The sequence below is a fragment of the Mustela nivalis genome (assembly GCF_964662115.1).
Source record: "Mustela nivalis genome assembly, chromosome: 7".
Classification (NCBI taxonomy): Eukaryota; Metazoa; Chordata; class Mammalia; order Carnivora; family Mustelidae; genus Mustela; species Mustela nivalis.
The window spans coordinates 67,878,712-67,901,614 of NC_139026.1; the positions used below are offsets into that span (position 1 = coordinate 67,878,712).

The 22,903-nt window shown below is 37.9% G+C and overlaps 2 protein-coding genes across 3 annotated transcripts in view; one reads left to right on the forward strand and one right to left on the reverse strand.

Moving 5' to 3' along the window:
• LOC309868521 (liprin-beta-1-like) overlaps window positions 1–22,903 on the reverse strand; it is a 150,768-nt gene that overhangs the window by 84,285 nt on the left and 43,580 nt on the right. The window contains exon 8 of one of the 2 annotated variants that reach the window (XM_082738445.1): window positions 20,944–21,227. The exons of the other annotated variant lie outside the window; for it this stretch is intronic. Coding sequence (XP_082594571.1) covers window positions 20,958–21,227 — 270 coding nt within the window. The 3' untranslated portion in view covers window positions 20,944–20,957. Of the gene's footprint in view, window positions 1–20,943; window positions 21,228–22,903 lie in introns of those variants that run through there. 2 annotated transcript variants of the gene reach the window in all.
• On the forward strand, window positions 5,380–11,815 carry LOC309868827 (MANSC domain-containing protein 4-like; the record flags this gene model as incomplete). Its single annotated transcript, XM_082739012.1, has 3 exons — window positions 5,380–5,786; window positions 8,512–8,646; window positions 11,157–11,815. Exons 1-3 carry the CDS (start codon window positions 5,558–5,560, stop codon window positions 11,813–11,815), a joined length of 1,023 nt encoding a protein of 340 aa, XP_082595138.1. The 5' UTR covers window positions 5,380–5,557.

Genomic DNA, 22,903 nt, shown 5'->3' on the forward strand with positions numbered 1-22,903 from the left:
CCATGGATAAGGAACTAACATATTAAAGACATAGAAAAAAATTCTAGTAGATTCTGGCCTCCCTGGGAAAAGTGAAGGAGACAAGGATGGATCTATGACTTGCCTTATTCATCTGTTTTTTGTTTTTAAATCTGTGAACGTTATCTTTTCGCCTTGTTTCTTGGACTTTAAATCATTACTGATAAAAGTAATGATTCTCAAGCAACTTCTCACACTTCTGTTCTCAATAAGGGTGCAGTCAAGACATTCTAAGTTTCTTGGGTGTAGGCAACCATGACTTTAGCAACCTCTTTGGGAAAGTAAAGCGCCACCTCTAGTATTAGGCCCTAAACTGGCAAATTTTGCTGGGAGGCACATCCTCTATTAAAGAGGCTTGAACTTGGGATTTATTTGTGCCTCCACTGGCAACAATGCCAGATTCAGTGGGTCAGCCAAGAAGAACAGGCTCTTAGTCTCTTCCATGTCCTTTTAGAATCTTTCACCAATGGATGCTTTTGTTTCCAAACGTCATGGATATGCCTCAGACTGGTATTTTCTTGCCTTCTAAAAAGAGACCCAAAAAAATCACACTCAAAGAATGATGCACATCAGAAAGGCAATTCACGCACAGTAATATTATCAGAGTAAGATTAGCTTGGGCAGGGAATCTGGGGTGTGAGTCTGACAATACCAGGCACTGAACCTGTAAGCTTTTTGATCCTGATAATGATAATAATGTCACTTAGGATTTAAAGTATCTTAAAAGATCAAATCATTTTTGTAATTTACACAGTAAGCTTTCTGTTGAGCTAGAAATGCAAAGTCAAAGCAATATAAACTCATTTATAAAAGATCTAAAATATTATTTCTAAGCCTTATGAAAATATTGCTCATATATAGTTGGTGGTATAATTTTATAGATCTGTTATTGACTGAACAATGAATAATAAAGACTGGCCTTTGTGGTACTATGACTCACTTCAGACACTTTATATTTTATGATCTTTTTACAAAAGACTACAGTAAGTGTCAGACACAGGCTGTTTCTTTAAGAATTTCTGGAAAATACAACCTTAATGACTGAGAGGAAAAAAAATATTTAAGTACAAGATGTTTATTACATTGTTGCTTTTAATAATAAAAAATTAGAAAACATAACGTATAATAGTAATAGTAGCCAGCATTTATTGAGTATTTATTATATGCCAAGCACTATTGTCGGTGATTTTGTGGATTACAATACAGTTTTTTATTTTGCTTCATAGCTGAGGAAGCTGAAGTACAGAGTAAATTTTGGTACATTCGTAGAATGAAATACTGGAGAGCCATTACAACTGAGGATAAACATGTAGATCCTTCTTTAGAAACCCTGAAAAATATAATTTTACCCTGGGTATTTAGAAAACAGTTTCTGGAGGGACAAATGGGTGGCAGAGTCAGTTAAGCATCAGGTTCTTGGTTTCAAGTCAGGTCGTGACCTCGGGGTCGTGGGATTGAGCCCTGAGTGGGGTCCATGCTCAGTGTACAGTCTGCTTAAGATTCTCTCTCCCTCCCCTCTGCCCTTCCCACTCATGTTCTCTGTCTCTAAAATAAATAAATAAATAAATCTTTAAAAAACAGTTTCTGGAACAGCATGAATCCATTTACGTACAATGGCATATATATATATATATATATATATATATATATATATATATATTTTCTATAGAGATGTCTAGAAGGATGTTAATGAAAGTGTTAAGACTATAGGACTGTAGTTTTTATTCCTTTTTGTGCTTTTCTGTAAGTTTGGATTTTTATTTTATTTTTATTTTTTAAAATTTTTTAGAGATTTTTATTTATTTATTTGACAGAGAGAGACACAGCACGAAAGGGAACACAAGCAGGGGGAGTGGGAGAGGGAGAAGCAGGCTTCCCATGGAGCAGGGAGCCCAATGTGGGGCTCAATCCCAGGACCCTGGGATCACAACCTGAGCCGAAGGTAGATGTTTAACAACTGAGCCACCCAGGTGCCCCAAAAGTTTGGGTATTTAAAGTGAAACATATATCAATTTAATAAAAAGCAAAACATCTTAATAAAGATTATTTCCTTTTCTTTTTTAACAAGCAAAACTGAAATATTTTCCTTTCATGCAAGCATGTGGGACAATTTAAATGACTATAAAGTAGTACAGTTCTTTAAAAATGGCTCAGGGTCTCTTGGGTGATTCTCCGTGTGTTGGCTATCCAACTTTTGGCTTTAGCTCAGGTCATGATCTCTGGGAAGGGACAGGAGATCCAACCCCTTTCATCTTTATACCACCCCCATCAGGTCAGGCTCCCTGCTCAGCAGGGAGTCTGTTTTTCCTCCCCCTCACTCTCTACCCCCACCTTGACCCCCCCATGTGTGCACTCTCTCTCTCTCAAATAAATATTAAAAAAAAAATAAAAATCGTTCATATTTAATTCCGATTGAGCATCTTAATGTAAGTAAAACTTCCATTTTTTTTGCAGTCAGTGTTATGTCAGTGTTTTCCAAACATCTTAGTAAATCACCTGGGACGCTTTTAAGAATTCTGGTTCCCAGACTAGAACAACTGAATCAGGCTCTTGGAAGAAAAATGTGGTTTGTAAGGTAAGAATACAATCTTTGAACCCTTCTTAAGAGCACTCAGTTGGAAATAAATACAATATATCACTGCATTGCAATAGTGTAACAGTTCTCAATATTTGATAAAATCTATAAAAAGCCTATATAGCAATTTTTTATTCAGAGTTAGAATTGCTTTCTGGTTTCTGTAATTTCATCTCACATGGACAATTTTGAGACTAGATGTTTCTGGGCCACATATCTCAGCCCATTGTGGATTCCTCCCTCTGCCCCTGCAGTCCAGTTTCTATCTCTCCTTTTCAAAATATTTGGCTCCAAGAAGTTCCTGGTTTCCAACTGAATGTTTATGCAATCACCAAAAAAAAAAAAAAAAAAAAAAATGTTTAAAAAATTTTAAAGCATGCTTTTACATTGGTATTTGGAGATTCTTTAAAAAATGCAACTTTGATCTTTACTTGAACACCATTTGACAGCAAAAGGATTAAGCAATTATGGGTTGTTCCATTATCCCTGCAGGATACATGAGAACTTCAAGGAATTCTATATCACCCAAAAGAAACTGCATTTAATGTGATTGAAAGACACTGAGGGGAGAAGGTTAGAAAGCTGACTTTCTGGTTTATGTCCCCGGGGCATGAACTAATTGCTGTATCTATGGAACCTCATGGAAAAAAAGGGAGTAATCTTTTTGTTCCTCGCCTGTCACTTACTTTGCCATCAGGAAACCTCTCTTCCCTTTCTCCTTGGAACAGACAGAATGGTCGGATTATTTGCAGGTAAGCAACTGAAACTTGTTTTCTATGAGAAGTTCAATAGAATAACACATTAATCATTTTTAGTATATTTTAGGTGGCTTATGCAGGGTTAGGAGTTAATCCATGTTATAATTTTTGCTTAGGAGAAAGTAAAATGTTTTGTTTTTAAAGTTATTCAGCCCTTTGATTATTTGCTTATTATTGATGATTAAATCATTTCTAAAAATTAAAGCATATGTGATAGGCTATTATTACAAAACAGGTAGAGAAATGAAAATTCAAAGAATGTTAACATTTTTGTGCCAAGTAAGTGAATGAGTCATTGTGCAAAAGGTACGAAAGAAACTGAGATCACAGGATAGAAAAAGCTTTATCTTTTTTTTTTTTTTAAAAAGAGCAGTTCAGCCGTACTTTATGCCAAAAGCTGATTTTCACTTATGCTTGGTATAAAAATGGCATAAAAACCCAACAGTTTCATATTTTGAACTACTTTGTCAACGTGGACATCATCATGGGATATGGAAACTACAACCTTCACAAAAGTGAGAGGCCATTTTTTGCCTCCTTTAGTATCTTTTCGAATGTTTTGGCCTTGCAATTGAAGTGATTTTTATTAATACTTAGAAATTTATTTTATTTTATTTTTTTTAAAGATTTTATTTATTTATTTGACAGAGAGAAATTACAAGTACACTGAGAGGCAGGCAGAGAGAGAGAGAGAAGGAAGCAGGCTCCCTGCTGAGCAGAGAGCCCGATGCGGGACTCGATCCCAGGACCCTGAGATCATGACCTGAGCCGAAGGCAGCGGCTTAACCCACTGAGCCACCCAGGCGCCCCAATACTTAGAAATTTAAAACCATTTCATTTCCCTAATACACATTTCTTAGAAACTGTCCCTGCTTTAGTCAGAGATACTATGCATTTTGTATATGCTTCAGAAAGAAGTATCTTTTATAACTTGCAAACAAGCCCCCATTTTGAACTTTTTTTTTTTTTAAGATTTTATTTATTTATTTGACAGAGAGTGAGCGAGGGAGGGAACACAAGCAGGGGGAGTGGGAAAGCGAGAAGTAGGCTTCCGCTTGAGCAGGGAGCCCAATGGGAGCTCAATCCCAGGACACTGGGATCAGGAACCAAGAGGAAGGCATATGCTTAATGACTAAGCCACCCAGGTGCCCCCTCCTTCCACTTTTTGAACTTCTTCACAACTTTCACTGTTATGTTTTATTTTCTCTTTTTAAAGAAAGTCTGTGGTTGACCTTTGAGGGGGTGGGGAATGCCTAGCTCCAAGAAGTGACCAGGATCCACATATCCACATTCAATGTTTTCAAAATCACTGCAAAATTAATTTTTTTTCATTTTCAGTTTTCATTTACTTTCAAGGTTTTGTTGTTGTTATTTTGTTAATAAAAACAAAAAATTTAAACCAGGGCACAAACTGGTTTTCTGGTGAATGTAAATACCAGAACTTAAATCATAGGGGGAACATTTTTTTTTTTAAAGTCTGCAGTTGGGCGCCTGGGTGGCTCAGTGGGTTAAGCCTCTGCCTTTGGCTCGGGTCATGATCCCAGAGTCCTGGGATCGAGCCCCACCTCAGACTCTCTGTGGTGGGGAGCCTGCTTCCTCCTCTCTCTCTGCCTGCCTCTCTGCCTACTTGTGATCTCTCTCTCTCTCTCTGCCAAATAAATAAATAAAATCTTTAAAAAATATAATAAAAATTTAAAAATTAAAAGTCTGCAGTCACAGGTTTCTTTAAAACCATACAACAGTCCCCTTACAAACCATGTCTTGTTTCTGGTGTGATGGATCCTTCCTTTATCTGACCTCAAGTGACTAAATTGTTTTCCTCAGAAAGACTCTGGGCTAGGATTTCCACTTGTCTTTATATTTACTTAGGAAGAGGTGTCTGTGACTATTCACTTTCAGAGAAAGAAGAAAAGCAGAGGAGAGAATCCACATCTTCAAGAGGTTAAGGGACAGAGTATCAAAATGGCCTGGAAAATGTTCAGAATTAACATCAGAAAGTCAAATGTTCACCTAGGGCTAAGCTGGGAAGAAACAAAAGAAAAATCAATATGCAGTCAAAGAATGGCTTCACTTTTCTAGAAGGTGACTCTCTAGGAGAGTCCCTTAGCAACAGCTTTGAAATTCCAGAACCTGTCCTCAACCCTGATGGTCAGCTTCGGCGTCTGTCTGGATCTCAGACTTCTTGCCCGATCTTCCTACCACGGAAATGCACGTGGCAGTGGTGGAAACAGCCTTGGTGCTGCTGCTGAGCATGGGGTGGACCTCAGACTCTCTCTGCTCACCCACCATTTTTTATAGAGACTGTTGGATCCGTCGCTTTCCAGGTCTTCTGATTGACCTGGAGGAGTCTCAGAAGCTGGGAGCTCAGTTCCTGAAGTATTATTCTGAAAGTACCGGCCAGAAATGTAGCAGGAGCTGCTGCCTTAGGAAGGATGGTAAGTATCAATGATATGCCTGAGCAAAAATCAGGAGAAACTTAGAAAATGAAGACCTAAGTAAGGAGCTCTAGGCAGAGGTTCCAGGGAACAGATGATCAGGACTAGGGAAGATGAGGGAGAGACAAGGGGATGGGGGAGGCAGGAGAGAGATTGAGACTGACTTTGCCATTTGGATCAGTTCTGGCTCAGTTTACAAATCTGGTGATGGTCCAGAGTGCCATGGAACCCACAGGTAACACAGAATCTTCTTTTCTTCACTAAAGCACTAAATGAAACTATTTCCTCGAGGGTTAACTAACAATATTTCCACATCCCCCCAAAATGGCATATTTGGCTTCAAAAAATAATACAATAATTTCTTTTTCAAACTTCTTTTGGTGATCTCAATATTTCAAATTTTTGAAATGTGCTTGTTTGTGTTGAGCAAATGTGGGTTGCATTGAGCAAGAATTTAGATTGTTTAGATGTTTTGAAGGACATAGGTAGATATATGTCAACTAGCAAAAAGAAAGAAAATAAATATATATTTTAAATATTCTGATTTTTTTGTCTGAAGTCCAGAATCAGAGTTAAGCATCACCCATGTAATATGATCAAGGTTTATAATAAGGAAAACATTTCATTATTGCAGAATTTCCAGTTATAATTGTCTAAAGACTACTTTCATTTGTTTTTCATTTTTCCAAGATTTTAAAGCTACTTGGAAAGAAATAGCAAAAGCAACACAATACGTTAAAATAATTCTCTTGTTTCTTCTACACTTTCTTTCCATGGTTTGATACTGACTTATTAATTGCCAGTGCCTCCTATCCAAGTACACATGGCAGATTTCTGGGATGTGTACTGAGGCTACCCAAGGGTGTAAACTGACCACAGTGTGAGAAGCTGTCCCGGGTGAAGCCCTAGAAAGTTAATCAGGCACACAAGAGAGCAATTAATTTTTTAAAGGGAATTTTTTTTTTTTACAGAATTTATTTATTTGAGAGAGAGAGAGAGAGAGAGTGTGTGTGTGTGTGTGAGAGAGAGAGAGTACAAGCAGAGGCAACAGCAGAGGGAAAGGAGAAACAGATTTCCCGTTTAGCAGGGAGCCCAATGCAGGGCTTGATCCCAGGACCCGGGATCATGAGCTGAGCCAAAGGCAGACGCTTAACTGACTGAGGCACCCAGGTGCCCCAAAGGGAAATTTTTTGGAAAAGGTTGCCAATCTAGATTCTCACCTTAAAGATGCTTCTAACTCCCATAAGCCTGAAGGGAAGGTGTGTGGGGGGGTGTGCCTTTCAGCATTTTCCCATGGTATCCATTTACCTGACTGTCCATCGCAGGGAAACTGTGTCCTCTGGACTTCCAGGGATACTTTAAGCATCCAGTAGAATTCCATGATTTTAGAGCCTCTGTAGCTTCCAAGTTGTGGTTTTCTTCCTCCAGAAGAAAGGGCACGAACACACGTCTGTTTTTAGCTGGAAGCCAGAACTTTAAAAAGCCACAGTCCTGCAATAACTAACCTGTTCAGAGCTGGAACTCTAAAATGTACACGAAGAGGAATATAAAACTTCTTTTAAAATTGTTCTCTTTACAGCATCAACTACTTTCTTATCAAAAATTTAAATGTCTAAATTTGCATATTTTTAATCCTTTCCCTTAAACTTGACAGTCCAGTCTTTAAGGAATGCATTTGTAATCTAAAATGTATTCGCAATGTATTATTCATTGAATTCTGCCCTCTTCTTTATCCTCCTGGCTGGCCCAGAGGTAACGGGGGAGGGGTGGGATAGAGCTCCCCACAGTTAACCTTACACAGAAGCAGCAAAGGTTTGGCCAACCACAGTTCCACAACAGCTTTAGGGATACTCTGAGGTCTGGTAATTGTATGCTATCCCTCTGTAATCTTATTTTATTAAAGAAGTTGATACCTTTGGTCAATGGATATTTCCTACTACACTGCAGCAGGAGGAAAGTCTGTTTTGTACTTTAGGGAGGACAGACTGGATACTGGCACTCAGCAAATCAGACTTAAGGGTTTCCAGAAATAACATGATGCATTTTATGGAGCAAAGTTATTTAGGAGAAGGGGGATAGCATCAGTGACGTACCCCCACCCACTAGAATTCCAAATGTTCACATCCTTGTCAGTGGACTCTCTTCCTCTTTAAAGGACATTGAATGGGCTTTCCGTTGGATGTGTGATTTGCAAATGGGGCTAGTGCTCCCCTATAATCAGGGTCAGGGTAGCGTTCACCTGGCCTGCTGCCTTTCTACCATCCGGGCCTCTCCCAGTAATTGCAGTGTTTGCCTTCCCATGACTCCCTCTTTTGTTACAACATCTGTCACTTGATTTTTGTTTTTCTTTCTCTGGTGAACTCCGGTGCATTAGCATTCTGAGAGGGCACTGCAACTAGAAATCTGATAAGCCCCAGGGGCTTCTGTAGCCAACTGAACTTTCATGAACATAAAATCCTGGGATTGGAAAATGATTCCAGGTAATCCTGTGTGGAATGGAATGTGTGAAAGATTAGAGAAAAATCCATGGACAGTTTCTTTTAAAAGGGCATTTTCCACATTCATAGAAACAGTTACTGTAGTTCACCATGTTCTGTGAGATGTCTGAACATAGCCCTGCAATATACTGGTGTGAATGCCATGTTCTTGGAAGAAATAGAAGCTACTCAGAGCTCTTCCAGCTGGGAGAAACCAAAACCACCTGCAGATGCACTTTTCCTTTCAGTTTCCTGTAACGTGGCTGTCTTCTACCATGATCCCATGCATGACAATGTCAACTGCCTCCATGTTCACTGCCCCACACTGGAGAGCTGCATATTAGAGCCTGGAACCAGTGCCATTTTATACAACGTAACAGAAGGTAATGATTTGTGCATTTTGTGTTTATGCTGAAGAATGTTGGTAACGCTCTAGTAGAGATGTATAACCTAGAAACTGGCTGGTAACAACCTGAACCACTATTTTCCCATGATCTCTATCTGGAAAACTTTTGGGCATCCAGGGCAGAAAACTACAAATAAATTTGCTCTAGTTTGGCATGCTCAGCACTGATGAATTCATTCCAGATGATAACAAATTGTATGTGATCAAAGAAGAGCTTAAGCATTACCTATATTCCAGGAGCCCCTAGCAAAAGCCCAAAAAGGCATTCCTAATAGTGAATACTGTTACGCTGAAAAAAATAAGTAAATTAAAAAAAAAAAAAAAAAAGAAGAAGGCATTCCTACTAGAGGGGCTAAGCGTACTACTAGGAACAAAGAAAATGCTTAGTGGCAGTTTTGAGGTCTATGGACAGACACTGTATACAAGGCTTCTACAAAGATTGATGTCAAGGACAAGGAAATGCAGTTACTAACATACATTAGCCTACCAATGGTCCCAAGATAACTATTATTTTAGATAAATACACATTTAAGCGTGCCTTGCCCATGTATACAAACACATGGTACAAATTGGTAAATGTGAATGAATAGATTTTTGCCATCCAGATACAAAGGCGCTAAATTTTGTCATTGGTTTTATTTACTGAACACCTAATTCAGGCCAGGAGCAGCATTGCAGAAGATGGCAGCTGTATGTCTGCCCTCGAGTTTCTTACAATCTAGTTGATATGACAAGGCTCACAATTAGTGTAGAACCTAATTAAATACAAAAATGTGTGATACTGCCTCAAGTACAAGCACTCAAAAGAAGAGGAGACTAAAGAAACCTATGTTCAGAGGCAGCTTTGTGGAAGAGGCCAGGCAGAGGCAAGACAAGGAGTTCTGTATCACACGACGGGAGAGTAGAAAGCAGATCTGGCTACAAAAGGGGCACTTTCGGGGTTGCAATGAAAATCTGGGTAAGGCTAGGGTAGGCCAGGTTACGAAAGTGTTTTGGACAAAGCAGTGTTTGGACTTGACATTGTCAGCAACAGAGAACCAGCAAAGGAATTTAGTGAGAGAACGTTATCATTAAAGTGATGAGTGTGATTGTCTTTAGTCTGGAAAAATAATATGCAGGATGCGAATTAGAATATCTAGTCAGGGAAGCATTAGATCTGGAGAAGGTGACCGTAACTGCAATGAAGAGGAGGGATGATTACCAGCACATTGGGAGGGAACCAGATAGGAACCACTTTTTGGATGAAGGAAAAGAAGAGAGTGGAGTCCAAGATTGCTCTGCAGTACATAGATTCCAGCTTGGGTGATGGAAGATTGGTGAGGTCACCGAAAGGGATAGAGAGCCAGACAAAATGATTTTGGCTTTGGGACTGTTCAGTGATGACATGAGATGTCTAGGTGGGAACCTTCAGTAGACCACAGGAGCAATGAGACCAGGGACCGAGAAAGAGGAAATAACAGGTGATGTGGATTTCAGTGCCACTGACATAATGGTGACAGCCGATGAGGATATTTGTGTGTGTGTGTGTGTGTGTGTGTGTGTGTGTGTGGTGAAGGGGTGAGATGAAGGGAAAATTCAGCAGAAGACAACAGACTTAAGATTGTGGAAAGCACACAACCAATTTGAACCAAGGAGAGAACCAGCTAAAGAAAGAAAAAATGAGAAACAGGCAATCTGAGATAAAGTGTCAAGAGAGTCTGCATTCCAGGGAGTCACAAGAGGAGAATTTTAGGGAAAGGATGGCCAGCAGGATTGAGGGTAAAAGAGAAGTCAGAACAATGAGGTGGCCAGGAAATATGGAAACTACTGATTATCTCAGAAGCATAATTCTGACAGAATAGTGCGGATGGAACAAGATGGCAGAAGGCAAAAAACAAAGAAAGGAAATGGATATCGTTATGTTGAGAGGGAGAGAGGCAGAGAGACAGAAACTGATAGGAGAGACAACTGAAAAGCTGTTGAGAAGTTTTTTCCCCTCCCCTTTATAGACAGAGCAATATTTGCTTGTGTCTGAAGTCAGAGGGAAAGGAGTTCCTTTACAAGAGAGAAAATACTGAAGACAAAGTCATTACCTTCAGGAACTGGGAAGGGAGGAGACAGAGGGCTTTGCTCATGATTTTGAATACAGTTATACTTCTGTATTATTTATTTTTTTTAAACTTTAAGATGCTACATATCTCAAATGGTTACTGTTTTTTTGCAATTCTTGCACTAACATTGGCTATTGTTACCCAGAAGCCCTGGCAGACACAAAGAATCCTCCATGATGGAGCCAGCTCTTTGAAACAGAAAGTGTTCTTGAAAGTTAAGATAAATTCAAATGTGGCCAGTACGTTTCTAAGCCTTCCAGAAATATGCAATAGTAGAACTTGAACTTAAGCTCAGTTCACTAACTTGGTGGCAAACCCAAGACTTCTCCAAGCTGTGCTTTGATATTCTCTCCTTGAAATAAAAAATAAAATGAATGATGCCTTATTTATCTTTCAGGTATAGATCCAGATTTGCTGGTTTTTGAACAATCACGTCCCACATATCTAAATACTCGTTCCTCATCTAACACACGGGACAGACTAAGGATTTTAAAAGCTACGCATTTAGATGAACAACAAACCACAGTGATAAACCAAATGCTACCATCAACAGAGATGCCGGCATCAACCACACATCAAGATTTGGTTGTCAACACAAACAGTACTAGGTATTCCAAGGAGTTAACCACAGATTCTTGGGCAAAACTCATTTCCCTGAATAACTCCATTACCACAGAGGTAAATATGGTGTCACACAGCACTGATTTCATCAATAATCCAGATAACAAGACTATTTCTCCTTTCTTTGTTCCCATAGACACAAAAGCTTTTCATAGGCCTATTCCATCCCGACTCAACAGTAGCAAGCAATTACTAAATAAAACCAAGGGGTCCAACAGCAGAAACCACACAGCTGAGAATGAAGACATGACACCTGATGGGGCATCTGTGACTTCAAAGATGTGGCTGGCTCCAGTGGCCCTCTGTACCTCTGTCATCTTTCTTTGCTGTTGTATGATCATCCTAGCATCTGGATGCTGTAGAAAGCAGCAGGGCCAGTATAAGCCAGGGCAGAGAAAGGCAGGATCCAGGCATGTCAAAAAGTTAACACTCTAAAGAAGAACTCTTAATAGTAAAAGTTACAAGATTGTAAGCTTTCAAGGGTATCGTTTTTAGTTTTCTGTAAGACAAGGGCTGTTTGTTTAAAAAAAATAAATATTGCACAGGATTGCAAGGCCATAATCTTCATAAACTTAACTGCTTTGGTCATTTCTATTTTGTGAATAGTCTACCCTTTGCCAAAGTTCCAAAATTCTGACCCCTGCACTTGTTTAGCACAGTGTGAGAGATATGCTTCTAAGTGCTATACATGTATTCCCTCATGGATATAATTTTATGAATTAGATATACTTTTTAAAATGACTATAGTATTATTATCACATTTTACAGATGAGGAAAATGAGAAGAGAGAGGCTATCTTCCCTAAAGTCACATAGCTTAATATTAGGGAGGGCAGGATTTAATAGATATCTGGTTCAAAAGTTCATGCTGGAAATCACTGTTAGATTAAAAGCCTCCAAAAAACATGGAAAAAAAAATACAGAGAGGAAAACACCATAATATCATATGTTTCCTGTCAAGGTCAAATAATTGTCATGTATGTTAATAAAATCTTTTAGTGGATTGGACAGAAAAGTGCTATTATTACAGTTACTAACACATGTGCAAATGCTGCCTTTTAAAAAAATTTAGTTTTGATGTTCGACTGATTAATTCTTCTTAATCCTAAACCATCTTCATTTTTTAAAGTTGACATGCCTTTAACTCTGGTACTGGAATTGTGTTGATCTCTGTTGAATAAAGTTTGGGAGTTTTCGTTTACAGCCCTCACGTGTATGTAGTGTTTTCCCAGGTGCAAACATTAGCTGTAGGTATTTGAGCTCTGTCCAAATCTTACACCAGATCTACCCCCACCCCCACCCTGAAGTGCAGACACTTTAATTCAATCAAGTCTCCAATGATTTTAAGCTTTAGACCCTTAATCTAACCCTTGAAACTCTTTTTAAATGTGAGGAGAGATACTAAAACACAGCCAATAAGCAAGAATAGATAAAAGAAAGCCCTATTACAGGATTAATAAAACAGTATTGTTCTCTCTTATGTTAAAACAAACTGTCCAGTGGCTTAAGAGGTGTTTCTGTTTCTTTCCCTAGTGTTGATACTATGTGGGGGAAAAATATGTCTGTTTCTTTTTTTAATATAAGGAAGAAATATAAAAAATCTCTATCAGTGGAATATTAGCTACAAATAAAAATCTGATTTTTAAAATGTCATCAACTTACCCTTATTTACTAGTCATGATATTAAATATTAAATTTTATCAATTTCTTTCCCAATTCATTAGGAAAAAAATTATTCATATTACATAGGGAGGATATAAAGACTTAAATTACCCTAAAATTATATTTCAATAAATAACTCAGGAAGCAGTCTTTAAAAATTATTTGCACAATCTTTTAAAAGATTATTTTTCTTTAAAATATATGCAAGTTTTTAATTTACCTTATTTTATTTTTTATATACAAGCTTTTAAAGGTTTCCAAAAAACCAGGGGTGCTAGAAAAACATTTTTCTTCCTTGGGGTTTCTTAGAATTTGCTCATTTCCTAAAATTGGTAGTTTTATAAAAATGACCATAATTTGAGAAAACATATTTACATTTGTAAGAAACCAAACTCATACTCCTCTTCTTCAGCCACTATCTGTGACCATCAGATAAACTGAAGACATTTATTAGACTGCAGATGCAACCAGGCCAGTGTCAGCCAGGAAGCAAAAATCGCCGAGCCTAGAAACCATGTCCTTCCTGGAAGCCACAAGGACCAAAAGAGAACTTCTGAATAGAATTTAAAACTTTCTTAAGAAACAATAAAAGATTCTCAAGGCCAACAACCAGTCAACAACCAAGGCCAAGATTGTTAAACTCAATGGCAAAGTAATGATAATACTGAAATCCTCCCAACATGGTAACTAGCCAGACCTCTTTTAAAAAGTCTGTAACTGTCCAGTATTATGAAATACTTACCACTGTTGGGGAAGACATATGCAAAGAAAGAACTAAAGCATGTCACAATTAAGGGAACAGATTTATCCTACTTCTTAGTTGCCTATGTGTTTAAGCAACTTCTGAGTTATATAATTTTAAGTTTGATGTCAGCAGTCAATGTGTTATCAATGTAGCAAATATCCCTTAGACTTGGTTAAAGGATAAATATGATGTTCATTGTATATATTGGCTCAATTAATATCTTAAAGGATGGGTAAAGATCCGATTAATGAAAAACAGTAGTTTAATTATTGCTAAAATTATAATGATCGTAACTGCTTTCTATCTGAGGCAGTTCTGTATTAATCTCACAGCTCTAAGATTTTGCCATTAGGTGTCAGTGCTACAGCCTATCTTCAGATCAGTTGCCTGGAGATACCCAAACTGCAAAGGCTAGAGGGTACAGTGCTCTGTGAGACACCAAGTATAAATTTGGAGCAGGGAGGTCTGTCGGAAAAACCACCCTCAGGTTTGGTAATTCACTAGAATAATTCACAGAACTCAAGGAAAGCTGTTATACTCATGGTTATGGTTTATCACAGGGAAAGGATATGGATTAAAGTCAGCCAAGGAAAGAAGCACATAGAATGAAGTCACAGAGGGTTCCAAAGTTATAGTTTCTGGTGTCTGCCCCTAGAGGCAAGATATGTTACTTTTCCTGCACCAGTGTATGGTAATATGCCCAGAGTACTGCCAGCCAGGGAAACCTGCCCAAACTTTAGTAGTTCAAAGATTTTATAGAGGCTCTATTGCATGGGTATGACCGAGTGATTACCTGGGTGGTTGATCTCAGCTGCCAGGTGGACTGATCCCAGGTGACTTAATGCCCCTTCCTCTAAATCATGTGGTTTTGCCGGCATGGCTAAGACTGTCAGGTGTGGCCAGCCCCACCCTAAAATCCATTGTGACTGGCTCTCACCCTAAACAAAGATATTCCTATGAGGTATGACATAGATTACCTCCTAGAAGCTGCAAGCAAAGGCCAGAGCTCTCTTTGGGCCAGGTCAGATTTTTTATTACACAGCATTACCTCCTCTGTTTTATCTATTATTATAGTATTATTTCAAAAGATGGATGACCCTAACCTACCATCTCTTTACATGTTCCCAAAGGATTTCTCCTCAACCTCTATTTTCAAAATGTTCCTTTCTTCAATACTGTTTCTGCATCTGAAATTCCTTAAACTCCATGAATCTCTAAGAAATATAACATTTCAATACACTTAAAGTATGCTTTTAATTTTTAATTTTAATTTATTTTTTAATTTTTATTTTTTTAATAAAAATTTTTTTATTTTTATTACTTATTTATATATTTTTTAAAAAGGTTTTATTTATTTATTTGACAGAGAGAGATCACAAGCAGGCAGAGATACAGGCGGGGGGGTCGGGGGTGGGGGGAGCAGGCTCCCCGCCAAGCGGAGAGCCCAATTCAGGACTCAATCCCAGGACCCTGAGATCATGACCTGAGCCAAAGGCAGCGGCTTAACCCACTGAGCCACCCAAGCACCCTAATTTACTATTTCTATGCAGTGGGTTACAATGTATCTCTCTTTTTGCAGTCAAGGTCATCTTATCATACTTAATAACATACAGATTCTTGAACTTGCTAATACTAAATCATACCTTCATTTCATATAAATCCTTTGGGTAACTTTTCAAATTCTTTTTGGCTTTCATTTATGTTCTCTAATTCTGTTAGGCAAAGTAAGTTTTGGACAAGTAACAAACTCATTAATTCCAAGTAATTAAACTCAATAGAAAATAAAATTCTATTTTAATTAACTTAACCACTTACAACTTTGGAAGTGGTAAACATAATAGATAAAAATACTGAATTGACAGTTAAATTGAATGGAATGTTTCATAGGACAAGTCTTACTTTGTCATTTACTCCAATTAATTTCAAGGTCTTACACCTCATCTCTTTTCTGAGCTGCAGAAACTCTAACTGGGGAATCTAAAGAGATGAATACCAGTTAACCTCCATTTCCACTTTTCTGCAAGCATTGGCTTGGAGAAGTGAGCCCCAGAAAACAGAAAGAAGGATGCTAAGCAGAGTTGAATTAACATAAAGTGAGCCCAAAAGAGAGGAATGGAGCAAACTTTTCAGTTTAGAAAAATACTTCCAAGAACCTGTTTCTAATCACAATTGGCATCTGTAGAAAAGGCATTGGGTGGACAGTAGTTATGTAAAAAAAAAAGCACTGAACTATATACAGGGAAGTACGTTCTGGACTTAGCCTCCTAAATAACCAAAGTCATTACAGCTGGTCCTGACTTATTTTGACTCACGATTTTTTGAATTTATAATGGTGTGAAAGCAGTAACGTACTGAGGAAACCATACTTCAGATTTTGAATTTTGATCTTTTCCCAGACTAGTGATATATGATGATACATTTTCATGATACTGGGCAGCAGCAGCCAAAGCTCCTATCCAGCCATGTGATCCTAAGGGTAAACAACCTGTTTAATGACAACCACTTTGTACCCATAAAACCATTCTTTAACTTTCAGTACAGTATTCAATAAACTTCATGAGATATTTAACACTTAATTATAAAATAGGCTCTGTGATAGATGATTCTGGCCAACTGTAAGCTAATGTTAAGTGTTCTGAGCATGTTTAAGGTAGGTTGAACTAAGCTATGATGCTTGGTAGGTTAGGTGTATTAAATATATTTTCAACTTACGATATTTTCATCTTAAGATGGATTTATTGGGACATAACCCCATCCTAAGTTGAGGAAGATCTGGATTTAAAAGCAACCAATAGGTGCTAATTTGTATAAAAAGAAATAGGAGATAAAATAACAACATATGTATATACATGAATATTAAAGTGATGGCAGAAATAAAATTAAAATACTTTCAAACCAGAAGGAATCACACAGGTCGTCTAATCAGTTCTACTGCCACACCATACAAATAACAAAACTGCTGAATAATCATTGCCATGATGCATTAGTATGAGAAAATATTTTAAATGTGATGTGGCTTCTAGAGTTAACATGGTGGAGTAGTAACGACCCTATGTTAGTCTTATCCCTGGAATTCAGCTAGATAGTTATCAAATCATTCTGAACACTTGCATTTTCAACCAGAGATCTGATAAAAGAAATGCTGCAATGCTACAAAGAGAAAAGTGGCCACTTCTTAGAAATATTGTCGTCTTTACTCTCTCTTTCTTCTTTTCTTTTCTGGACATAATAACAAGATGGAGAAACTTAATAACAAAAGAAAGAAGAACAGGAGTTAATATGGATATAAGTAAGATGTCTGAACTAGAACTTAAAACAATGATTATAAAGATACAAGTTGGGCTTGAAAAAAGCATTCAAGATACTAAAGAACACCTTACTGTAGAAATAAAAGAACTAAAATACAGTCATGCCAAAGTTAAAAATGCTATTACTGAGATGCAGTAAAAAATGGAGGCTCTGAAAGTGACAATAAATAAGGCACAGGAGAGTCAGTAATATAGAAGACAAAATAATGGAAAATAAGTAAGCCGAAGAGAGACAACTACTTAACCACGAAGGAAAGCTTCCAGAAATCGGTGATTCCATAAAGCAAAATAATATCCAGATAATAGGGGTCCCAGAAGATGAAGGGGAAGGAGGGAGGGCAGAATGTTTATTTGAACAAATTACAGCTGGGAACTTCCCTAATCTGGGGAAGGAAATAGGCATTCAATCCAGGAGGGACAGAGACACCCCCTCAAAATCAATAAAAAGATTGAGGTAATGATAAATGGTTCTCTAACCCCTTACTCTCAGTTTGGAGTTGTGTTTGGACATACAATAAAGAAGCTTGCAAATTTCAGATAAAGAGAAAAACCTGAAAGCAGCTTAGGACAAGAGGTCCATAACCTACAATGGTAGAAACATAAAGCTGACAGCGGACTTGCCCAGAGACCTGGAAGGCCAGTAAGGACTGGCATGATATATTCAGGGTACCAAATGAGAAAAATATGCAACCAAGAATACTTTTATCCAGCAAGGTTGTCATTCAGAATAGAAGGAGAGATAAAGAGTTTCCAGGTTAGACAAAAACTAAAGGAATTTTTGACCACTACACTAGCCCTGTAAGAAATATTAAAGGGGATCCTTTGAGGGAAGAGAACCCAAAAGTAACAAACAGCAGAAAGGAACAGTGACAATCTACAGAAACAGTGACTTTACTGAAAATACAATGGTATAACTTCCTACGTAATTACTTTGAATGTAAATGGACTAAATGTTCCAATCAAAAGACACATGATATCAGAGTGGATAAAAAACAAGACCCATTGATATGCTGTCTACAAGAGACTCATTTTAGACCCAAAGATACCTCCAAATTGAGCATGAGGGGGTGGAGAACCATTTATCATGTTAATGAATATCAAAAGAAAGCTGGAGTAGCCATCCTTACATCAAACTAGACTTTTTAAACCAAAGACTATAATAGGAGATGAAAAGGACACAGTATCATAATAAAAGGGTCTACCCAACAAGAAGATCTAACAACTGTAAATATTTATGCCCCTAACTTGGGAGCATCCAATTGTACAAACCAATTAATAAAATTAAAGAAACACACTGATAATAATACAATCATAGTTGGAGACTTCAACACCCCACTCACTGCAATGGACAGATCATCTAAGCAGATGAAAAAGGAAACAAGGGCTTTGAATGACACACCAGACCAGATGGACTTAAGAGATCTATTTAGAGCATTTCATCTTAAAGCAACAGAATACACATTCTTCTTGAGTGTACATGGAACATTCCCCTGAACAGATCACATACTGCATCAAAAATCAGGCCTCAACTGGTACAGAAAGACTGAGATCATACCATGCAAATTTTTAGAATACCATGCTTTAAAACCTGAACTCAATCACAAGAGAAAAATTGGAAGGAACACAAATACATGTTGGTTAAAGAGCACCTTATTAAAGAATCAATCAGGAAATTAGAGAAGAACTCAAAATATACACGGAAATAAATGTGAAAACAGGATAGTTCTGAACCTTGGGGATACAGCAAAGATGGTCCTAAGAGGGAAGTATATAGTAACATAAGCCTTTCTCAAGAAATAAGAGAAGTAGGGTGCCTGGGTGGCTCAGTGGGTTAAACCCTCTGCCTTCGGCTTGGGTCATGATCACAGGGTTCTGGGATCGAGCCGCACATCAGGTTCTCTGCTCAGTGGGGAGTCTGCTTCCCCCTCTCTCTGCCTGCCTCTCTGCCTACTTGTGATCTCTCTCTCTCTCTCTGTGTCAAATAAATAAATAAAATCTTTTAAAAAAAAAGAAAGAAAGAAAGAAACAAGAGAAGTCCCAAATACACAACCTAACCTTAGACCTACAGGAGCTGGGAAAAGACCAGCAAATAAAGCCAAAATCTACTACAAAGCTGTAATCAGCAACACAGCATGGTACTGGCACAAAAACAGACACATAGATCAATGGAACAGAACAGAGAGCAGATATGGACCCTCAACTCTATGGTCAACTAATCTTCAACAAAGCAGGAAAGAATGTCCAATGGAAAGAAGACAGTGTCTTCAACAAATGGTGCTGAAAAAATTAGACAGCCACATGCAGAAGAATGAAACCGGACCAATTCCTTACACCATCACAAAAATAGACTCAAAATGGATGAAAGACCTAACCGTGAGATAGGAATCTGTCAAAATCCTAGAAGAAAATATAGGCAGCAACCTTACCTCAGCTGCAACAACTTTTTGCTAGATATGTCTCCAAAGACAAGGGAAACAAAAGCAAAAATGTACTATTGAGACTTCATCAAGATAAAAAGCTTTTGCACAGCAAATAGCTGACAAAATTAAAAGGCAACCTATGGAATGGGAGAATATATTTGCAAATGGCTTATCAGATAAAGGGCCAGTATCCGGGGCGCCTGGGTGGCTCGGTGGGTTAAAGCCTCTGCCTTCGGCTCAGGTCATGATCTCAGGGTCCTGGGATCGAGCTCCGCATCGGGCTCTCTGCTCAGCGAGGAGCCTGCTTTCCCCTTTCTATATGCCTACTTGTGATCTCTGTCTGTCAAGTAAATAAAATTAAAAAAAAAAAAAAAAAAAAAAGGGCCAGTATCCAAAATCTATAAAGAAACTTATTAAAGTCAACACCCAAAAATCAAAAAATCCAGTCAAGAAATGGGCAGAAGACGCCAACAGACTTTACCCCAAAGAAAAGATACAAATGGCTTGCAGACACAGCATGAGGGAAATACAAATCAAAACCATAATGAGATACCATCTCACACCAGTCAAAATGGCTAAAATTAACAAGTCAGGAACAACAGATGTTGGTGAAGATGTGGAGAAAGGGGAACCCTCTTACGCTGTTAGTAGGAATGTAAACTGGTGAGCCGCTCTGGAAAACAGTTTGGAGGTTCCTCAGAAAGTTGAAAACAGAGCTACCCTATGAACCAGCAACTGCATTACTGGGTATTTACCCCAAAGATACGAATGCAGTGATCCAAAGGGGCATCTCACCCCAATGTTTAGAGTAGCAACGTCCACCACAGCCAAAATATGGAAAGCGTCCAGATGTCCACTGACAGATGAATGGATAAAGATGAGGTATATATACACAGTAGTATTTTTATTCAGAAAGAATTAAATCTTATCATTTTCAACAATGTGGATAGAATTAGAGTATTATGCTAAGCAAAATAAGTAAGTCAGAGAAAGACAAATACCATATGATTTCATTCATATGTGGAATTTAAGAAATAAAAGAGATGAACACAGGAGAAGATAAGGAAAAATAAAATAAGATGAAAATTGACAGGAAGGCAAACTGTAAGAGACATTGAACTCTAGGAAACACACTGAGGGTTGCTGAAGGGGAGGTGGGTGGGGTGATGAGGTAACTGGGGGATGGGTATTAAAAAGGGAAACCGATGGAATGCGCACTGGGTATGTTATATGCAACTGATGAATCACTAAACTAATAATAATCACTAAGCCTCTGAAACTAATAAAAAAAATCTGAAATGTGTAAAAACGGTTTTTTTTTTAGCATTTTCAAATTTATATAAAGTGAGATAATTATAAAATTATATCATGGAGATTTTAAATCAAGGAGATTTTTAAAAATCATAAAATAAAAATTAAATCAAGGAGATTTTTCTAAATAAATCACATTAGATTTAATAGTTTCTTCACTGATTCTTTGTACTGAGAAAGGGTATTTTCATTGTCCCCTTCATTCTTAAGACTAACAACAGACTTTTTGTACTCTTCAACTTCTTTTGTAGCAAGGAGCTCTTCTTTATTTACATCCAGATTTTTCTCAGCAGCTTTGATTTGGAGAAGTGTTTCCAGAATATTTTTTTCAGAGGAGCTATTGTTCCATACATACTCTTCCATGTCTGCTTCAGTCTTATCTTTCTCCCATTCTTCAGTTTTCTGAAAGGAAAAAAATGAGTTCTGAAATCTGAGAAATACGATCCAAAAACAAAGTTTTGTTTTTGTTTTAGGGAAAGAGAATCTGCAAAATGTGGAGTCCCTATGGATACTTTGTATGTGAACTTTGATTTCCCTCCCTTACAGCACTGCTATCCACCTGCGCCAACTGTTTCAGGACCCCACACTCTGTAAAGTGACTACTACATTACCACTCACTAACTCTACAGAATTTATCTGGCTTGCAAATTCCACTCACAAAGCAACACTATTTCCCAAAAGAGACAGAAAACTCATTTTTTGCAGCTTTCTAATCCCTAAACTCTTAACACATCAACACTTGCACATTTCTGAGGTTAATAATAAAGAGTTGAGAAAAGACTGTATTTATCTTTGTAACATGCCTGTGGGGATGACAAGGAATACCAATCATTACAATAATATAAAAATATAAAATACATGTGTAATACATGATTTTTAGTCCTAATGACTTCATATATTCTGGAATTTTATTTTGTTATTATCTTTATTTTCTATTCCTCTAAGGGAAACAATTTTTGTTACTACTTGTTTTCTCTTTTCTTTCTTTCTTTCTTTTTTTTTTTAAAGATTTTATTTATTTATTTGATAGAGAGAGACACAGTGAGAGAGGGGAAGCAGGGGGGAGCGGGTGAGGGAAAAGCAGGCTTCCCTTGGAGCAGGGAGCCTGATACAGGGCTCAATCCCAGGACTCTGGGATCATGACCTGAGCTGAAGGCAGATGCTTAACAACTGAACCACCCAGGCTCCCCACTAACATGTTTTCTCTTACAAAAGTTACTACTATGCTATCTTAGGGAACACTGTTAGGTTTTATAGTAATATAATTGAGATTCGTGATTTAGATGAAGATGTAACATTCTGTGAAAAATTAAGGAACGCAGCTGATAAATAATAAGCCCTGGTTCAATGAAGTGCTGAATGCCAGCCACATTCTTTTCAAACTAACATATTCTAACATAATATAACATATTAACAATATTTATTTCCAAAATAACATATTCTGAGCTATATACTATTATAGAATCATCCAATATTCTTAAAGCTTTTGAAGGTGGTAAACCCCGCAAATTAGAACATTTCTGAAGTATTAAAAGAAAGATTTGTAAGGCTGTCAAAATTATTTTATCTCTGAAAACTCCTCTTGAAAAAGACCCCAACTTGAGCAGACAGAGCTCCAAGTCTGTTCAGAATTAAGTGAGTACCAAGGAGTCGGTTTCCACTTCTGCCTCCCTCCTGTCCCCAACCTTACTATTCGAGTCCATGAAAAAAGAAAAAGCACAAGAGGGGTGCCTGGGTGGCTCAGTGGGTTAAAGCCTCTGCCTTCCGCTCAGGTCATGATCCCAGGGTCCTGGGGCATTAGGCTCTCTGCTCAGCAGGGAGCCTGCTTCCTCCTCTCTCTCTCTCTGTTTGCCTCTCTGCCTACTTGTGATCTCTATCAAATAAATAAAAATTTTAAAAAATCTTAAGAAACAAAAAAGGAAAAGAGAAAAAGCACAGGAAATGCATCCCTCAAAAGGTAAAGAGGAGCCCCACCAACTACAAATAGGCCCCTGGATATGCCATGGACTCAGCTAAACCCATTTGGGTTAACTGAAGGCAAGGAAAGAGTCTCCTCCACAAAGAACCACAAGAAAAAG